This window comes from Galeopterus variegatus, unplaced genomic scaffold (genome assembly GCF_000696425.1).
Source record: "Galeopterus variegatus unplaced genomic scaffold, G_variegatus-3.0.2 Scaffold882, whole genome shotgun sequence".
NCBI classification, from domain to species: domain Eukaryota; kingdom Metazoa; phylum Chordata; class Mammalia; order Dermoptera; family Cynocephalidae; genus Galeopterus; species Galeopterus variegatus.
This window is the reverse complement of record NW_007726993.1, coordinates 362709-378240: the sequence shown is the minus strand read 5'-3', so window position 1 is coordinate 378240 and position 15532 is coordinate 362709. Positions and strand designations below refer to the sequence as shown.

At 54.1% G+C, this 15532-nt stretch overlaps 1 protein-coding gene and 1 pseudogene across 2 annotated transcripts; one reads left to right on the top strand and one right to left on the bottom strand.

Moving 5' to 3' along the window:
* Nucleotides 1-5254: 5254 nt before the first annotated feature.
* On the bottom strand, nucleotides 5255-9753 carry CLDN19 (claudin 19). Of its 2 annotated transcripts, XM_008573153.1 has the most exons (5): nucleotides 9460-9682; nucleotides 8194-8358; nucleotides 7999-8083; nucleotides 6048-6200; nucleotides 5255-5303 (listed from the first exon to the last, which is right to left on the bottom strand). In XM_008573153.1, the coding sequence occupies exons 1-5, from the start codon at nucleotides 9680-9682 to the stop codon at nucleotides 5255-5257; spliced, it is 675 nt and encodes a 224-aa protein (XP_008571375.1). The 2 variants fall into 2 exon arrangements, with proteins under 2 accessions (XP_008571375.1, XP_008571376.1); XM_008573154.1 differs by lacking the exon at nucleotides 5255-5303 and having other exon boundaries at nucleotides 6024-6200; nucleotides 9460-9753.
* Nucleotides 9754-12620: 2867 nt separating this feature from the next.
* On the top strand, nucleotides 12621-12934 carry LOC103590827 (annotated as a pseudogene).
* Nucleotides 12935-15532: the final 2598 nt, after the last annotated feature.

Sequence of the window (15532 nt, the reverse complement as noted above, 5' to 3'; positions counted from 1 at the left end):
GGCAATGTGAATTTAGGCTTCAAATCCACAGCTTATGGCTGCAGCTCCTCAGCGACTTTCCCTACTTCTGCCCCAGGGTGGGAATGAGGTGAGTGTAATTCTGATTTATCCTTACTCTAAAGATGTCACATTTGGGATCTCAACTAAATGTATGGAGGACCTAACAGACCCCACACTGGAGATGATCCTAGAGCTTTCCCTTCCATCCCCATCTTGGGACACATCTAAATTTGCTTGGATTTTCAAATGCCCTCTGAGAAGAGCAGCTTCTTGGTATTTGGTTCTCCTAAGACTTATTTTTTAAAAATTTTTTTATCTTGAAATAATTTCAAACTTGGAGAAAAGTTGCAAGAATAGTTCCTGTATGCCCTTCACTTCAATTGCCCAGTTCATATTATACCGCAAATATTTCTAACTCTTTCTTCATGTGTACATGTGCATATTTTTTTCCTGGTAGCTCATTATCCTCTCAGTACTTCTGTGTGTATTTCCTAAAACACAAGGATATTATCTTACAAAACCACAATAAAACTATCAAGCTCGGGAAATTAGCTTTGATGTAATACTACCATCTAAACTACAGATGCCATTCAAATTTCAGGGGTTGTCCCAAGAATGTCCTTTATAAGTCCAGAATCCAATAAAGAATCACTCATTGCACCTAGCTGTAATATCTCTTCAGTCTCCTCAGTCTGGAACAGCTCCTCAGCCTTTCTTTGTCTTTTATTTCGACAGTTTTGAGGAGTAGGGACAGTTACTTTATAGAATAGTACTCAATTTGCGTCTTTCTGTCTTGTCACATTTCCATTCAGGATATGCATCATGTAAATGATACTGTATTCTTCTCAGGGCATTATTATCAAGGGGCACACACTTTAATATGTCCCATCACTGGCAGTGTTAACTCCTGTCACTCAATTAAGATATGTTCCACCACCGTAGCATTATTTTGTACTTATTAGTTAAAAAGTTATTCGTATTAGTTGGCATTTTATTGTAAGGAGAGCTTTTCCTCCTCCCAGCTTTATTTAATTATTCATATCAGTATAAATTGATACATTTTTATTTTTATTCAGTGAGTTAAAGTCCATTATTCATTATTATTTATTTTGCTACTCGATTGTCCCAGGTAAGCCAGTGGGAGCACCTTTGTCCTGGCTTCCGTATCCTTTAGACACATCTCCACCATTCCTTGAGCAGTTTCTTACTTTCTGAAACATTAAGATGCTACAAGGTTATTTCATATTTTCTCTACCAGGCATTTCTCCATGGAGCTCTGGTACCTTATAGTGGAGAATGGTGGTCAGAAATCAAGACATGGGCTTTATTTTAGGTGCGCCCACTGCTCCTGGGATACCAGTCTTACTAGGAGGTAGAGCTCATAGATATATGCATGTGTATACATCACACATGTGCGCACACACACACACACACACACATACCTATATCTATTTTGCTATCTACATGTATTAAAAATCACATGTTCATCCGGATGCCTCCAGTTCCTCAGGATCCGAGTCTTCCCCTTTTCCATCTTTGTGAACCTATTCTCTGACAGTGAGAAGCCCTGCTCCCATTACCTTCAGTATATTTGCTTATTTGTTCAATCCTCAGCCATGGCCCCCTCAGCTTTGTGGTAACATCATGGGCCACCACGTGGCTGCAGGGGAGGGGGTGTGTCTCAGGCTTTGACTTCGTGATTCCACATTATCATGTCAGCCTTTGATGTTTTGAAGAATTTTTTATACTTTACCCAACCATTTTTACTTGTTTTCAACAGAAGGGTTGGCCAGAATAAAATTGCTTGCAATATTCTCATAAGTTAAACCAAATATTATTTTTATGTGTTTGATGAGAAGAAAAAAAAGTTGGAAAGCACTACTTTGGGTGTTGTCTGTTCTTCATTTCCAGTTTTGCCTGGATCAGGTTTAGTTGTCGCTGCTCACAAATTGCCAACTCTAGACAAGATCATAAAGTGAATCACTTTCAATATGCCTTATGTACTAGGGATGGAGGAAAACCAGATAAGCTCAATTGAAATTCTCATTTAAAAAAGGAAAAGCACCACACAGCTCTCACTAGCTTATATCAGTGTTTCTCAGACTTCAGTGTGCCCACAAATCACCTAGAGATCATGTTAAGATGCTGAGTCTGATTTACTAGGTCTGGGGTGGGGCCTGGGATTCTGAATTTCTGCCAAGTTTCCATGTGATGCACTGCTGTCTCGGGACTGTGCTTTGAATAGCAAGAGTCTCTAGAGAATCCATATCCTATTCCCCTGGTCAGGAAGAGTATATTAAATGATACGACCAGCAAACCTTAGAGGTATTTTTAAGCCTTTTAGTTTTTTTTCATTTGCAAACATACACACAAACAGAGAGAAGACTAGACCGAACCCCTAAGTACCACTGGCATTTACAAATCCTATTTTGTAACTTTCCCTGCCCCTGAACTTTTTCTTCCTAGGGTATTTTAAAGCAAATCTAATCATTACATCATTTCAGTGTGCACTGCTGCCAGGTCAAGATCCAAACAACAAAAAAAAAACCCCAGTGTTATTATCACACAAAATTAACAATAATTCCTTGAAATCATCTAATACTCAGTCCACATGCCATGTTCTCAGACGCACGTTTTCAAGCCTCTTCACAGGCAATGGATGAGTTTCCTGGTCAGCTCCTCCCGTGGCCTGGGTTCACTCCTCTTAGCTGAACACCTTCACCTTGGGTCTGGGTCTTTCCTTAGGAGGTGAGCACATAGACATATTCCTCCCCAAATCATATTTTATGGTCTGCCAATTTCATTCTCAGGGACTCTGTTTACTAATAAGCAATGGCAAAAGCTTTAAGATCACACTTTTGAGTCTAAGCTCCACCTTCCTGTGTCTCTGCCCCATCCTTTAGCCTTGAGGCTAGGACAGTAAACAACAGCCTGGCCACAAGGCCTGGAAAATTGGCCTTGCCTCTGGTTGGCAGCCCGGGTGACCTTGATGTGGGCATTTGAATGGGCTTGCTTCGGAGAGACTTATGGGATCAGGCTTCCCAAACCCCTTTAGCTTCACACTCCTCTTTAGTTTCTCCCAGACATCTCCTTCCCACCGCCAGGATCCCACTACATTTTTTAGTCAGTGTAGTAACTGGTTGTGCAATTCAGTGAGGTGTGTGGTTCTCTGACCCTCCGCGTCTCCAATCCCTGGCTACAGGCAGAAAGGGCTTCCCTTAATGAAGGGACAGACTGAAGCTCGTCCCCACTCTGCTGTCAGGTCTCCAGCTTGCCTAGAGCATGTCTCTCTCGCAGCCTGTCCCTGAAACCCAAAAAAGGAGCCAGAACATTCTGCTCTGATATTCTCCTACCAAGTCCCAAGCCTCTGGTGGACCCTGAACCACAAAAGATGACAGATGGTTTCCTGGCCAGCTGCTTCGTGACCAAATGGCAAGGATGGCCAGAAACCCAGCCTGAAGCGTGAGGACGACTCCATCCCTGCCCAGCCATGCCACCTACCAGGAGCCTTCAAGGCAATGCTTAGCTTCCAGGTTCCAAATTCTGTGTTAGTTAGGGCTCTGCGGGCTCTGTTTAACAGGATTCAGACTCACAACCATTTCAGCAAGCAGGCACGTTGATGGAAGAGTGGGCACCCACAGAGCAGCCTGGTCTCAGGAAAGGCAGGACTGAGATGGGGCTTCCTCGCCAGTCTTTCCTCGCCTCTCTGCTCAATGGCTCCCTTCGCCCTCTGTGGACCCCTGTGAGCTTTGGGCCTCACAGAGGTGTCCTCAGTGCTGACCACATGCTGCAGTCCCCTGGGGAGCTATGTAAACTCTGATGCCCAGGCCCACCTAGATCTATTAAGGTGGGATGTCTGGGGGATGGAGCTTAGGCATCAGCCCCCCATGGTCAAGAACAACTGCATTATAGCTTCAGGACCCAGAGAGACTCTTCTGTAGTTCTCATTCCTAATTTGAGGGGCAGCACTCTGGTAAACCTATTCAGGGTTGGGTGGCCACCCATCGGGCCAGAGGCTGGACAGGCAGCTGCCAGGCCGGGGTGTGGAACAGGCAATGCCACAGCAGTTCCCTGCCATTTGCTTGTCCCCTCCCATCCTTACCCTTGGCTGCAGTGTGCTTGACGGTCATCTTGTCTGACTTGATTTCCATCACCGCACCTCTCAGAGTCAAGCTCAAGGGAGAAGCTGAGCTGTGTCCTTGGGATTTGGTGACTTGGTGGGAAATGGAAGCCAGAAGGGAGCAGGCCAAGGACAGCTGAGGAAGGTGCATGGAAGGCAAGGGAACAGGGACAGTCATGAACACCTCTTTCCAGAAGGTGCTGTGCAGATGGGCAAGAGAGGGCAGTGGCCAGAGGGAGGCTCAGAGTCCAAGAAGAATGTTTGGAGTGAGAGAGGCCTGAGCATGAGGGGAGGGAGGGGCCAGCACACTGGCTAGGGGAGACTGAGGGTGAAGGACCTTGACCTTGGGGCTGCTCTGGGCTGGTTTTCTTACATTCTTCTGAGGCCTTTCCTCCTTCTACACTAAGGGTATACCTGGACTTCAAGGCCAAAAGCCCTCCCAATTCTGAGTGTACCTCTGCCTACTCTGGTTCCAGGGCAGGCTCAGCAGAGCTGGAGGGAAGGAGTCGTGGGGCTGGGAACCAGGGCAGCCCTGGGGTTGGGAGCAGAGCTGGGGGCTCTGACCTTGCTCAGGACAGTCTTAACACCTGAAAGGTCCCCACATCCTTCCCCCACCCCCTTCTTTGCTTAGCAGTGAGTTCCATGCAATGTGCCCCTCACTGGGCTCTGATCCCCAGCTCCTGGCTGGAGGGCCTACCAGGGACTGTCCCTTCCCTTAGGAGGGCTCCCAGGGGCAGACCAGAGTCACAGGGGCCTCTCTCCACACCAGGGGCTCCCAGCACTGGGCCAGGCCTCAGGGGCAGGCAGGGGTGTGGGTGGGATTGCCCATCAGGGAGGTCCTGGTGCCAAGCCCAGGCCAGACTAAGGAGGTTACTAGGCTGGGGGCAGGAGCACCGGGTTCTTCCTTGCCCAGCCTAGGATGTGCTGTGTAATCCACCCTGGAACTCTGTCTCCCGTCTTTATGCCCAAGAGCCCATGGGTCCAGCTCTGACCTCCCTGAGCCAGGCTGCACCCTATCCATGCTGGGGACAAATGACACCATGCTTGAGGCTGGATGTTCACTTCTCTTTCCAAAAAATACCAAACACACAGCCTAGGTGTAGAGGGGACAGAGCCTGGCTGGGGAACCGGACATCACACACCCAGGGGGCCCTTGACGGAGGCGGGCAATTTAACAACTGGTCTGAAAGTCAAAAGAGAGAGAGCTGGTTAGTGGGGTGAGTGGCAGTGGAGGAAGCAGAGGCTGTGGAGGTCAGGCCCAGAGAGGGGACTGGCCAGCGTGGTCAGACCTCTGCCCTCACAGCAGCCCCACATGGGCCCATTCCCAGGGGCAGGGGTGGCGAGGTCCGACCTAGCCATCTGTGTGGGTGTCCGAGCAGCGCTGGGCATGCTGCAAAAGCCTGAGACCTGCACTCAAACAAAGTGGCTGAGCCTCATGGTATCCCTGAATCTCGGCTTCCTCCTGTGTAATGGGGGGACATTTGTCATCCTGGCACTGCCTTCTTCATGGGGTTGCTGTGAGGAAGCCGTGGGTCTGGGGAGGGTGAAGGTTTAGTGCCCAAGGCACTGGGCACTAGGGTCCATCTTGGTCACTGCTGTATCCCCAGGGCCCAGCTCAGAGTAGATGCCATGTGGCCTTCAGTGAGTAAATACACAGGCAGGTACAAGGCCGGCCGCTGGGCTGCTGCCCACGAGGCTGTGCGGGCAGGACAGTGCTGGACCTGGGCCTGCGTGTGCATGTGTGGGTGGGGTCCTGCCTCTGGACTCTTTCTGAGGGTGCGGGTCCAGGTCCCAGATGGCAGGCTGGGTGCCTGTGTTGAGGACAAGCTGCTCAGAGCCCCAGATGAGCTCAGGGGACTCTTGTGCCCCTCTGGTCCTGCCCAGGGAGCTGCAGGGCCTGGCTGGGGTGGGCGGGGCTCAGACGTACTCTCGGGCAGCAGAGGAGGGGCCGGGCCGATAGGGCTGCGGGCTGCTGTTGAGTCTCTCCGGCTCCGGGCACGTGCAGCAGAGGAAGGAGCCCCCCAGAATGGCCAGGCCAGCAGAGGCCCAGCCCACGAACAGGGCCGGGCCAAATTCATACCTGCGAGGGGTAGGGAGAAGGGCTCAGGTGTGGCTGCCACTCTGGGCCCTGACTCAGCAGGCCCTCTCAGGGGGTCCTGCTCCTCAGCCAGGGGCCTCCCAGCCTCTGCCCTGGCAGAGGGAGGGCAGGGCAGGGGGAGCTGCAGGCTGGGGCCTCACGAGCCTCCTGTCTCTCCAGATAAATTGGGGTGAATACTCACCCTTCCTCCCTCCCTCCCCCCAGCATATCAACCCCACACAGGGTGACCCCGCCCCAGGGTGGGCCTGTCTCATGCCTCCAGTAACCTGGGGTTCATTTCCTCACCCAGCCAGTGGAGGGGGCATGGGAGGGCCCAGAGGCCTGGACGAGGAGCAGGGCTGTCTCCACCTCCTTCTCTCTGTCAGTCACGGTCTGGCCCTCAGCACTCCCAGCCAGGGCTGCCCCCGCTGGCACTCTGGGCTCTCCACATGGCTCTGCTGGCTAGTCGGCTCCCACCGGGCTCTCCCGGCTTTGGCGCATTTGCACGAGGCACCCCTCCTGGAGCACCCTGCACCCCCTCCCAGCTCCCAGCTCCTTCTCTGCCGCCCAGTTCAAATGCCACCTCCTTTTTGAGATTTTCTTTGACACCTGCTCTGTGCTCAGCCGACTTGCATTGACCCAACTGCTGTGCACTCACCCAGAGGACCTTCAGTCCCTGCTTGTCCAGCTCCCTGGGGAGCACCTTGAGGGCAAACAGAGCTTGGGAGTCATCTGTATCCCTGGGCCCAGAAAAGGCCCGGCAACTCCCATGGCCTCAGGACCATTGAGGGATGGAGGGTCGAGTCCCAGCCTGGCATCCACGAGCTGGACCTTGCTTGGCAGGTCTTTGAGGCTGTAGCTGCCCACACCTGAGAAAAAGCCTCTTTCCTCCCCTTGCCCACCTCTGCCTCCTCCAGGAAGCCTTCCCAGGAAGCCTTCCCAGCTTTGACAGCCCAGGCATCTTTTCTCATCCTCCCTCTCCCCAGGGCCTGAAGCCCATTGGAATGTCTGGGGATAAGACGGTCCCACTTTCTGCTCCGGGCTGGGCTGAGAGGTGAGGGAGGACCAGAATGGGCCCAGACCCTCCTGACAGCCCCCTACTCTGCCCCCATGCCCTTGGCCTTACAAGTTCTGACCATTCTAGCTCCTAAATATCTCTGAACCACTGCTACCTCCCTGGCCCCCAAATGGCCTTGCTGGTCGTGCATGCTCCCGCCACTCTGTACATCACAGCCAGAGGGATTGCCAGCTGCCTCCTGCCCCAGGATGAGGAACAAAATCTTCCTGTGGCTGCAAGTCCCCATACGGTCTGCCCTTATTCTTCAGTCTCATCTCCCTGGCCCCAAATTACTGCTGCCTCCCACAGGAAGCCCCTTCAGCCCTGCTGCCACCAGCAGAAACAGAAACAGCTCAGGTTTACTGAGCACTCTCTAGTGCCTGGTCCCGTGCTAAATCTGTCACCTGCACCATCCTGCTGAACACTCACAACCATGCATGAGCTGGTCCTCAGGTTCTAGCTCCATTTTACAGGGGAAGCCACCAGGCACGGAGAGTGAGTACTTGCCCAGGGCACGCAGTCAGCACCTGCAAAGCTGGGATTTAAACCCAGAGCCAGGCACTTAGATCTTCAGGGAGTCCTCATTGCACCTGGTGCCCTCCACAGGCCTCCTGCCCCTACTTAGGGCCTGGCCACACCCCACTTCTCAGACAGCAGCTGAGTCTCTTCTTCCATTTCCTCATTCAAGTGACCCACTGTACAAGCCAAAGGAGGTGAAGCATGAGTCTAAGCCTTGGCACTCACCTGGCATTGACAGGTGTGCTCGGGTTGAAAAACTCCTGGGTCACCAGGGTGGCATACCATGAGACGGCAGTCAATGTGCAGAGGCCTAAGGACAAAGTGGGAGCATGCTCAGCTCTGCTCTGGCCTCCACCGGCTACCAGGGCTGGGGCTGGCTGCCAAGGCCAAGATGGTAGAGGAGGAGTCAGGGGCACTCACCTGCCAGGAGGAAGAGGGCACCCCCTGAGATGGCGATGCGGCCTTTGGCAATGGGGTTGCTGTCTCCAACCCGAGTGCACTTCATGCCGATGACGCTGAGGACCATGGCCACGAAGCCCAGGAGCACAGCTACCACCATCAGGGCTCTAGCAGACTGAATATGACCTGGGGCAGGGTGGGGTGGCATCGAGAGGGCTGGGGGTAGGAGGAGCCCAGCATGGGAGGCCGGGGGTGGGGGTGTTGAACAGGAGCCAGACTAGAGGCCAGACCATCTGCTGGCAGGTGAGGGGATAGGGAGCGGGGACAACGGGGTGAGAGTCCCCCTTGCAGGCTCTAACATGGTAGTTTGAATTCACTCTTCTGTTGCTTTCTGGCTCCCGAGCAGCTGGGGGCCGCTCCTCCTGGGGCCCTTAGGTTGGGCAGAAGGAAGAACTGGGGGTGTCTGAGATCCAGCTCACCGCAGAATGGCCCCTGACAGCAACACTGTCCCCATCGGTCATTCCGTCTCTAGTCACCTGCCCTCTGCCTTAGGAGTCACCATAGCAGCCATGTGCCTGCCTCTCCATGGTGCTTGGGTCAGTCCTGGGTCCCGGGGCTGACCCAGAAGACCCGGATCTGCGCAGTGGCTACTTACTGGCAGCTCTGCTCTGGCTGCCTGGGGGGCACCAGGCAGCGCACGGGTAGGGTCAGCTCCTGTGCCAGAGTTGAAACTGTGGTGGCACCTGCTTCTGAGCCAACTTGTCAGTCTCAACTCCACACCCCGGGAGGAGAGGGAGTGTGTGCCAAAGCACCTGTTGTGCGTGCACGTGTGTGTGTTCACGTGTGTGTGCCTGCACCTGTGTGCGGGCGTTCTTGCCTGGGTGGCAGGACTGGTGCTCAGTGTGTGCAAGTGTGTGTCTGTATCTAGAGTATGGGGACAACTGGAGTGAAGGGTCTCACCTGAGCCTCTCAGGTGTCAGGCCCTCCTCTCATTCAGCCCTTCCTTTCCTCTCACAGGTGTTAGCATTCATTCCCCTTTACAAGGAGGACATCAGAACTCAGAGGTTTGGTGACTTGTTCAAGGTTATGGTGGCAGAGCTGGGATCTGGACCCATGGCTGCCGGCCCCTCGAGCCCCTGCCTCCCGAGGAGCAGCAGGCTGGCCCCGATTCTCAGAAGTCACCGGGTGGTGGTGGGGGATGGTGGAGGGGCTGGAGTGTGGGGCCCAGCGTGCTCAAGGCAGACCTCCCCACCCCCGCCCTGTCCCGCCCTGTGGCCCGAGGCCTACCGTCCAGGGCGAGCAGCGAGTCGTAGAGCTTGCACTGCACCTGGCCAGTGCTCTGGGAGGCGCAGGACATCCAGAGCCCTTCGTAGAGGCCCACAGCAGTGATGATGGCATCGCCTGCGTAGGAGGACTGCTTCCACTGTGGCAGGGCCGTGCTGGCGATGATGCCCACCCAGCCGCCTAGGGCCAAGAAGTAGCCCAGGAGCTGGAGGCCTGAGTTGGCCATGGCCCCGGGGAGGGGACCAAGGGTGCCAGAGCTCAGAGCTGGGCCAGGGTCCTGGGGGGTGTTGTGCTCATGGCCAGGTGAGAGGAGCAGCTGGGAAGGGGGGGCAGTGAGGGTCGCAGGCAGAGAAGGAGACGTGGTGGCAGCTGCGGCGGCAGCTACAGCAGCAGCAAAGGCAGTGGCTCTGGGCTCCAGAATGCAGGGGGAGGCCAGGGGCTGGAAAAGGCCAGAGGCCCGCCCACAGCAGCCGCCTGAGCCAGGGCTGGGTCCCCAGCAAAGCCAGGCCCAGCCCCCTGGGGGTGGGAGGCGGACCCATGGCTCAGGTGGGTTCCCCCCCACCCCACCCCCTCCTGAGACATAGAAAAGGGAGGGGCTGGAGGAGTGACCCTGCTGCCCTCAGGGCCTTTCCACCCAGGGAAACTCCCTTAGGAACCTGATTCAAGTGCCCTGAAATCCTTGTAATCCCTACCCCAAGCACCAACCCAGCGATGAATGGACTTCGCTCTCGCAAGGCTGATCTAACCCATGGGGTTTTCTGTCCTCCGACTTTAAGACAGAAAGGAAAAGGAATTTGAGTTTGCAGCAGGTAAAACTAGAGTTAGACATCAGGAACAACTGTTTGGATAGGGCTCTGAGGCCAGATGTGGACAGACTGGGCCAGGGATGTGGCACTGGGGAAAGTGTCCTGGGTACCCGGGAGCCATGTGTATCAAAAATAGGGGAGACAGACCAGAGAATATCTACAGTAGGATCTGTTTGTTTGAGATCTGAGGGGGGCAGAAGAGGGGCCCCAATGAGGCTGGGCCAGAGTTGGCTGCTGGCCAGCATGGGGCCTGGCGGGGATCTGGGGAGACAGCTCCAACCTCCTGGCATCAGCCTGAAGGAAGGCGGATTGCTTGGCTGTTAATCCCCTTGCTGGCTGGTTTAGCAGCTCCTGCTGTGACCTGGGACACCGGGCCCTGGCCCCCAGCTCCAGAACAACCTGGAAGGGAGCAGTGGCCTCTGCACATTCCTGGGGTTCAGGCTGACGCTCATAGCACCCCCACCTCCCCATTCTTTCCCCCATCCCAGCTCAGCCCTCAGGAGCAGGGAATGTTTAACTCTCCTCCACCTCATTAGCAATCCCCTCACGTTCAGCTTGGCCCCACGGGCTCTCGGTGGTGTGGGTTCAGAAGGAATGTCACAACCCTGCTCCCACTCCCCCGGCCCCCCAGCCACCTCCACCATCCGCAGCAGCCCACAGCCTTTCCTGGACCGCACTGGGGGAAGGCAGGGTCCTGCTGCCGACTGCCTCCCCCATAGCCCGGGCCCCTGGCATTCTTCACATGGCTATGCAAACGAGGGTGCCAGGCACTGCAGACAATGGCAGCCCTGTGTGCTTGCCCAGGCGTGGGCCCCTGGTATGACCTGCAGCTCCAGCGCAGAGCTGGGGGAGCAGTCTGCCTGAGAGGGGTCAGGGTGGGTGCTGTTTGGCCTGTGGTGCTGCACAGTGGGTCCCTCTGAGGCCCTTGGTACTGGGAAGGTCAGAGCCACGTGGATCCATGTACACACAGACCTGCTTCCTGGGATGGCCTGTAGGTCCCAAGAAGCAAATGAGTCTAGAACAGTGGCGGAGAAATCAGTCCTGAATTCAAATTCTTCTTCTGCCGCAGACAATGACAAGATAGTAGGATCAAGGGGGGCAGAGGACATTGCCAGAGCCCAGCGCAGGGAGAGGAGACAAAAACACGAGGCTTGGGGTTGCAGTGGGCAGCCTGCGATGGTGCTTCTTGTACATGAACTCACCTGATCCTCAGAGCCCCTTCAGGTGGCGGGCCTCCTGACAGCCACCTGACAGAGGGAGGTGACTTACTCCCCACAGGAAGCAGCAGCAGGGCCAGCTCCCGGGGTCTCTCCCCATACCCCGCCTTTCTGAGTGAGGCACCGAGAATCCAGACTGGGGGAGCAGGCAGTCATGAGATGCTCCCTGGAGCTGACTGGGGAGCCTCAGCATCCTCACCTCTAAATGGACACCTACTCTGTGGAGTCGGGATGGTCCATCAAGGTAAGCCCGTCTGTAAGAGGAAGGGGCCTGCCCTTGGCCACTGCTCAGCACAGGCTGTTCCCCATGGCGAGGCCCTCTCTCCCTCCAAGCTGGGCCTGGCCACTTGTCCCCTCCTTCTGCAGGGGCTCTCTCTGTAAGGAAGATCCAGGGATCCTTCTGATCTCAGGAGCACCTGATCAGGTCTCTGAGCTCTGGAGCTTCAGGAGCCTTGAGACCACACAGGCCCTCAGAGACCCCCACCCCACTGACAAGTGAGGGAGCTGAGAGCCAAAGTGGGGAAATGAGCCTCTGTCCCCAGGTTAAGGTCGTGACTCTGAGGCCCCCTGAGGCATCAGAATGCCTGCGTGCTCCTCCACCCTGGGCATCCCAGAGCACCCCCCCATACTGGGCACCCAGAGCCTCTTCGTGGTCCAGAAGGATGCTCACACCTTCCTCTGAAGATCTTCTATCTTTCTCTTTGTTATTTGAGGTTTTGAGTCTGTTCTACCAAAATATTCTCTTCTACCCTGATGGCCTTCTCTCTCCGATGTCCCAAAGCCTTTTGGAATTCAGATCCTGTGTCCTGTGGCACTTTCTTACCTGGCGTAGTTTCCCCACCCAGGGCACTTACCACTCCTGGTGGCCGCCTGCAGTCCAGTGACTCCCAGGCATGTGGGGAGAGGAAGAAGGCTCAGGGTCCTACCCCAGCCTCCATTAAGAGGCACATTTCACTGTTTAAAAAAGTGTTTTCACTTATCTTACTTACCGCTGCCATTGAAAAGCTGCATGAGGCTGGTGGTTGCTGCACCACTTTCTGGTAAAGGCAGGTAGTTGGTGGCTGCGGCCTCCTGGTGGGGATGGGTTGAGCCCCCCAGGGAGACACAGACGCTGAGCCAGAGCCATGGTCAGCCACTGACCATTGTGGCTGCAGGATCTGCAGGCTCTTATGTTTTGCAAGCCATGAAGCATATGGAGCCTGAAGTAAAACAAGTTTTACAAAGTCTGCCAAAATCTGCCTTCAGTGGTGGCTGTTAAAGAGATGGGTTTAAACCCAAAATGACAAAATGAGAAGCAGCATTAATACTAGATGTAAGCCCTACCACAAATAAAGACAAAATAAGAGATGTTTATCAATGGATTATGCTCTTAAATCACCCAAAGGAGGATCTCCTTATATAGCAGCCAAAATCAATGAAGCTACAGATCTGCTAGAAGGTCAAGCTAAAAAATGAAGTAAATATATGGTGAATTTTAAGTTCATAATAGTTTATGTATATGAGTACCAACTTTTTATAATAAAATGCCTCAGAGCCACAAACCAAAAAAAAAAAAAAAAAAAAAAAAAAAAAAGAAAGAAAAGAAAAGCTGTGTGACACTAGGTGAGTTCCTCAGCTTCTCTGGGCCTGGTTCCTCAACCGAAAAATAGGGATAATACAACTTGCCCCGAAGGACTTTACACGGAACATGTAACAGGTGAGAAATGCTGCTGGAAAGTGTGACATGCCTGGAAAACTGCGGCTGACAAAAGCTCTGTTCCAAAGACTAGCCCTGGATAGGTCTGCCCCTTGTGCCTTCTCATCCTGGGTGCAAGCGGACTGGCTGTGGCTGAAGACCTACTGTCACCAGCCCTGCAGCAGTGCCTGGCTGACAGCCTGCCTTGGTGGGTATGTGTTGATCATCGACTGACTGGTATGAGGATGAAATGTTTTTGCCTCCCTACCAGTGAAAAACTGGAAACCTTTCCAGTGCCCTTTCCCACTGCCACGAGGAGGGTCTGACTCAGTGGTTGGCAGTCAGCACATTCTCTGAAGTCACCAGCTGAGACCTTGGAGGCTCAGGGGTGGTGCTGGTCTTCCTACCCCCCAACTCAAAGTCTCAGCTTCCTGCAGAACCACCGGCTCAGAACAGAGACGACGAGCCACACAGCTAGAAAGCAATGCAGCCAGCAGCGTGGCCACCCCAACTATTCTGCCTGCGGGCGGGGTTAAGCTCAGTCTGGAATCCCGCAGTACTCTTTGCATATTTCCATTCACTGCACTTGGCACACGTTTGACTTCTTCCTGGGGACGGTAAGCACCTTGAAGCTGTACTTGCAGCCTCACTTTTGTGTGCCACAGTCTAACCCAGGACTGGGACACTGCTGCGGCACATGGGCAGTTCGCATGGTGCCCTCTCTCCTCCGCAAACAACGCTGAGCACAGGTCTCTTGGCACCTCTGTTGAGAGCTGGTACCAGAGAACAATGTCTCCCACCTCCAAATCCTCCCCATGTTTGCAGAGTTGCTGCTCATCCCTTCTACTGCTCCCGGGTGCTCTGTCCTTTCATCTAGAGCAAATTTCCTCCTATCCCAGCTGGGGCCCTGTCACCAACTCCTGCTTCCGGGCCAGCTCACTCCACCCTCATTATATACACTTACCTTAGTCCTGTTGCTGTTGAAAACATTTGGCTTCTTGTGACCTCAACTGAGACAGACTGCTGTCTCTCTGTGGTTAGCATATGTTGAAATTGTAAAGATCACCTGCCTAGAGGTGGAAACTTCTGGAAAACCAAAATCAGGCTGACATGGTTTTCTGTACTGCTGAGTATCGACCATGTGCTAACATCGTGCCAGGCGCTTTGGGAGCATTCCCTGGTTAACACTCAGCCATCCTGCGAGGTAAGGGCTGTAATCCCATTTTACTGGTGAGGAAACAGGCTCAGAGCTTACGTAACTTGCAGAAGGTCACACCACTCCAAGTGGTGGAAGTGAGTCTCACCCAGCTCAGCGCACGGGTAAAGGTCACACTCTTCCCCCGTATGCGGTCCTCTCTGTGTGACCAGTGAGTCACCCAGACAGGACAGGCGGTCAACAGTGATAACAGAGGAGAGCATTTCAAGTAGGGAAGCAGCGGCTGTGTCAGATGCTGCGGACAGTGCAGCAGGACGAGAACTGGGACCGAGAGCGGCAGGAACTTGGGCAAGAGCTGCTTCGGTGCGGCATGGAGGAAAGACGGATGAAGTGAGTTCAAGGGAGAACGGGAGGAGAGTAAGTGGTGATGGCGGGTGTAAACAGCTCTTTTCAGGAGTTCGGCTCTGAGTGGGGGCAGAAGGATGAGCTGGAGGGAGACGTGGAGTTGAGAAATGATCGTTTTTCCAGCTGGGAGACAGTTCCTCATGTCTGTATGCTGATGGGAGCGATCTAGCGGATGGGAAAGGTGGCTGGTTTCCAGTGCTCTGGCTTCTCGCTGCTGCTTCTCACACCTCGCGGCCAGCCCTCGGCCACTCCCACTGGCTCTACTTTTCACACAGACCCAGAGCCTGCCCTTCCCACCACCTTCCTGCACACAGCCTGCCCCAAGCCATCTGCATTTCACTCCTGGGTCCCTGCCATGGCCCTCTCTCCTTGTCTCTATTCTTGTCCCCATGGCTTGTTGTCCACATAATTGTTCACGGAGACTTTTAAAGTGTAGGTCAGAGGGCATTATTCCTCTGCTCAGAACCCTCCCAGGGTGCCTGTCTCGCTGAGTATAACCCCAGTCCTCATGATGGCCGACAAGGGTCCGAGATCTTCGCTGCTCTCCTTCCGCCTGCTCTGCCACATTGGCCTCCTCGCTTCTCCTCTCACCCCAGGACCCTGACATGCTACCTCGAGGGATTACACACACAAACACACACATACATATCTACTTATGTTTTTATTATCTGTCTCCCTACAGAGCATAAGCCCTATGAAGGTAGGAACTTGTTTTGTCCACTGTCACATTCCCAGCACCAGGCACCTGGCTGGTGCTCAATGAGTAAATACTGGTTGATTGAACAGATGAAAGCTCAGAGTGCAGATCCCTACACGC

Excerpts from the sequence above, each read along its gene's own strand:
- CLDN19 (XM_008573153.1), bottom strand. The coding sequence starts at position 9,682 with ATGGCCAACTCAGGCCTCCAGCTCCTGGGCTACTTCTTGGCCCTAGGC. Across the intron at positions 8,359-9,459 it reads CTCGCTGCTCGCCCTGGACG|GTCATATTCAGTCTGCTAGA; the intron begins GTAGGCCTCGGG and ends ACCCTGCCCCAG. Across the intron at positions 6,201-7,998 it reads AGCACACCTGTCAATGCCAG|GTATGAATTTGGCCCGGCCC; the intron begins GTGAGTGCCAAG and ends TACCCCTCGCAG.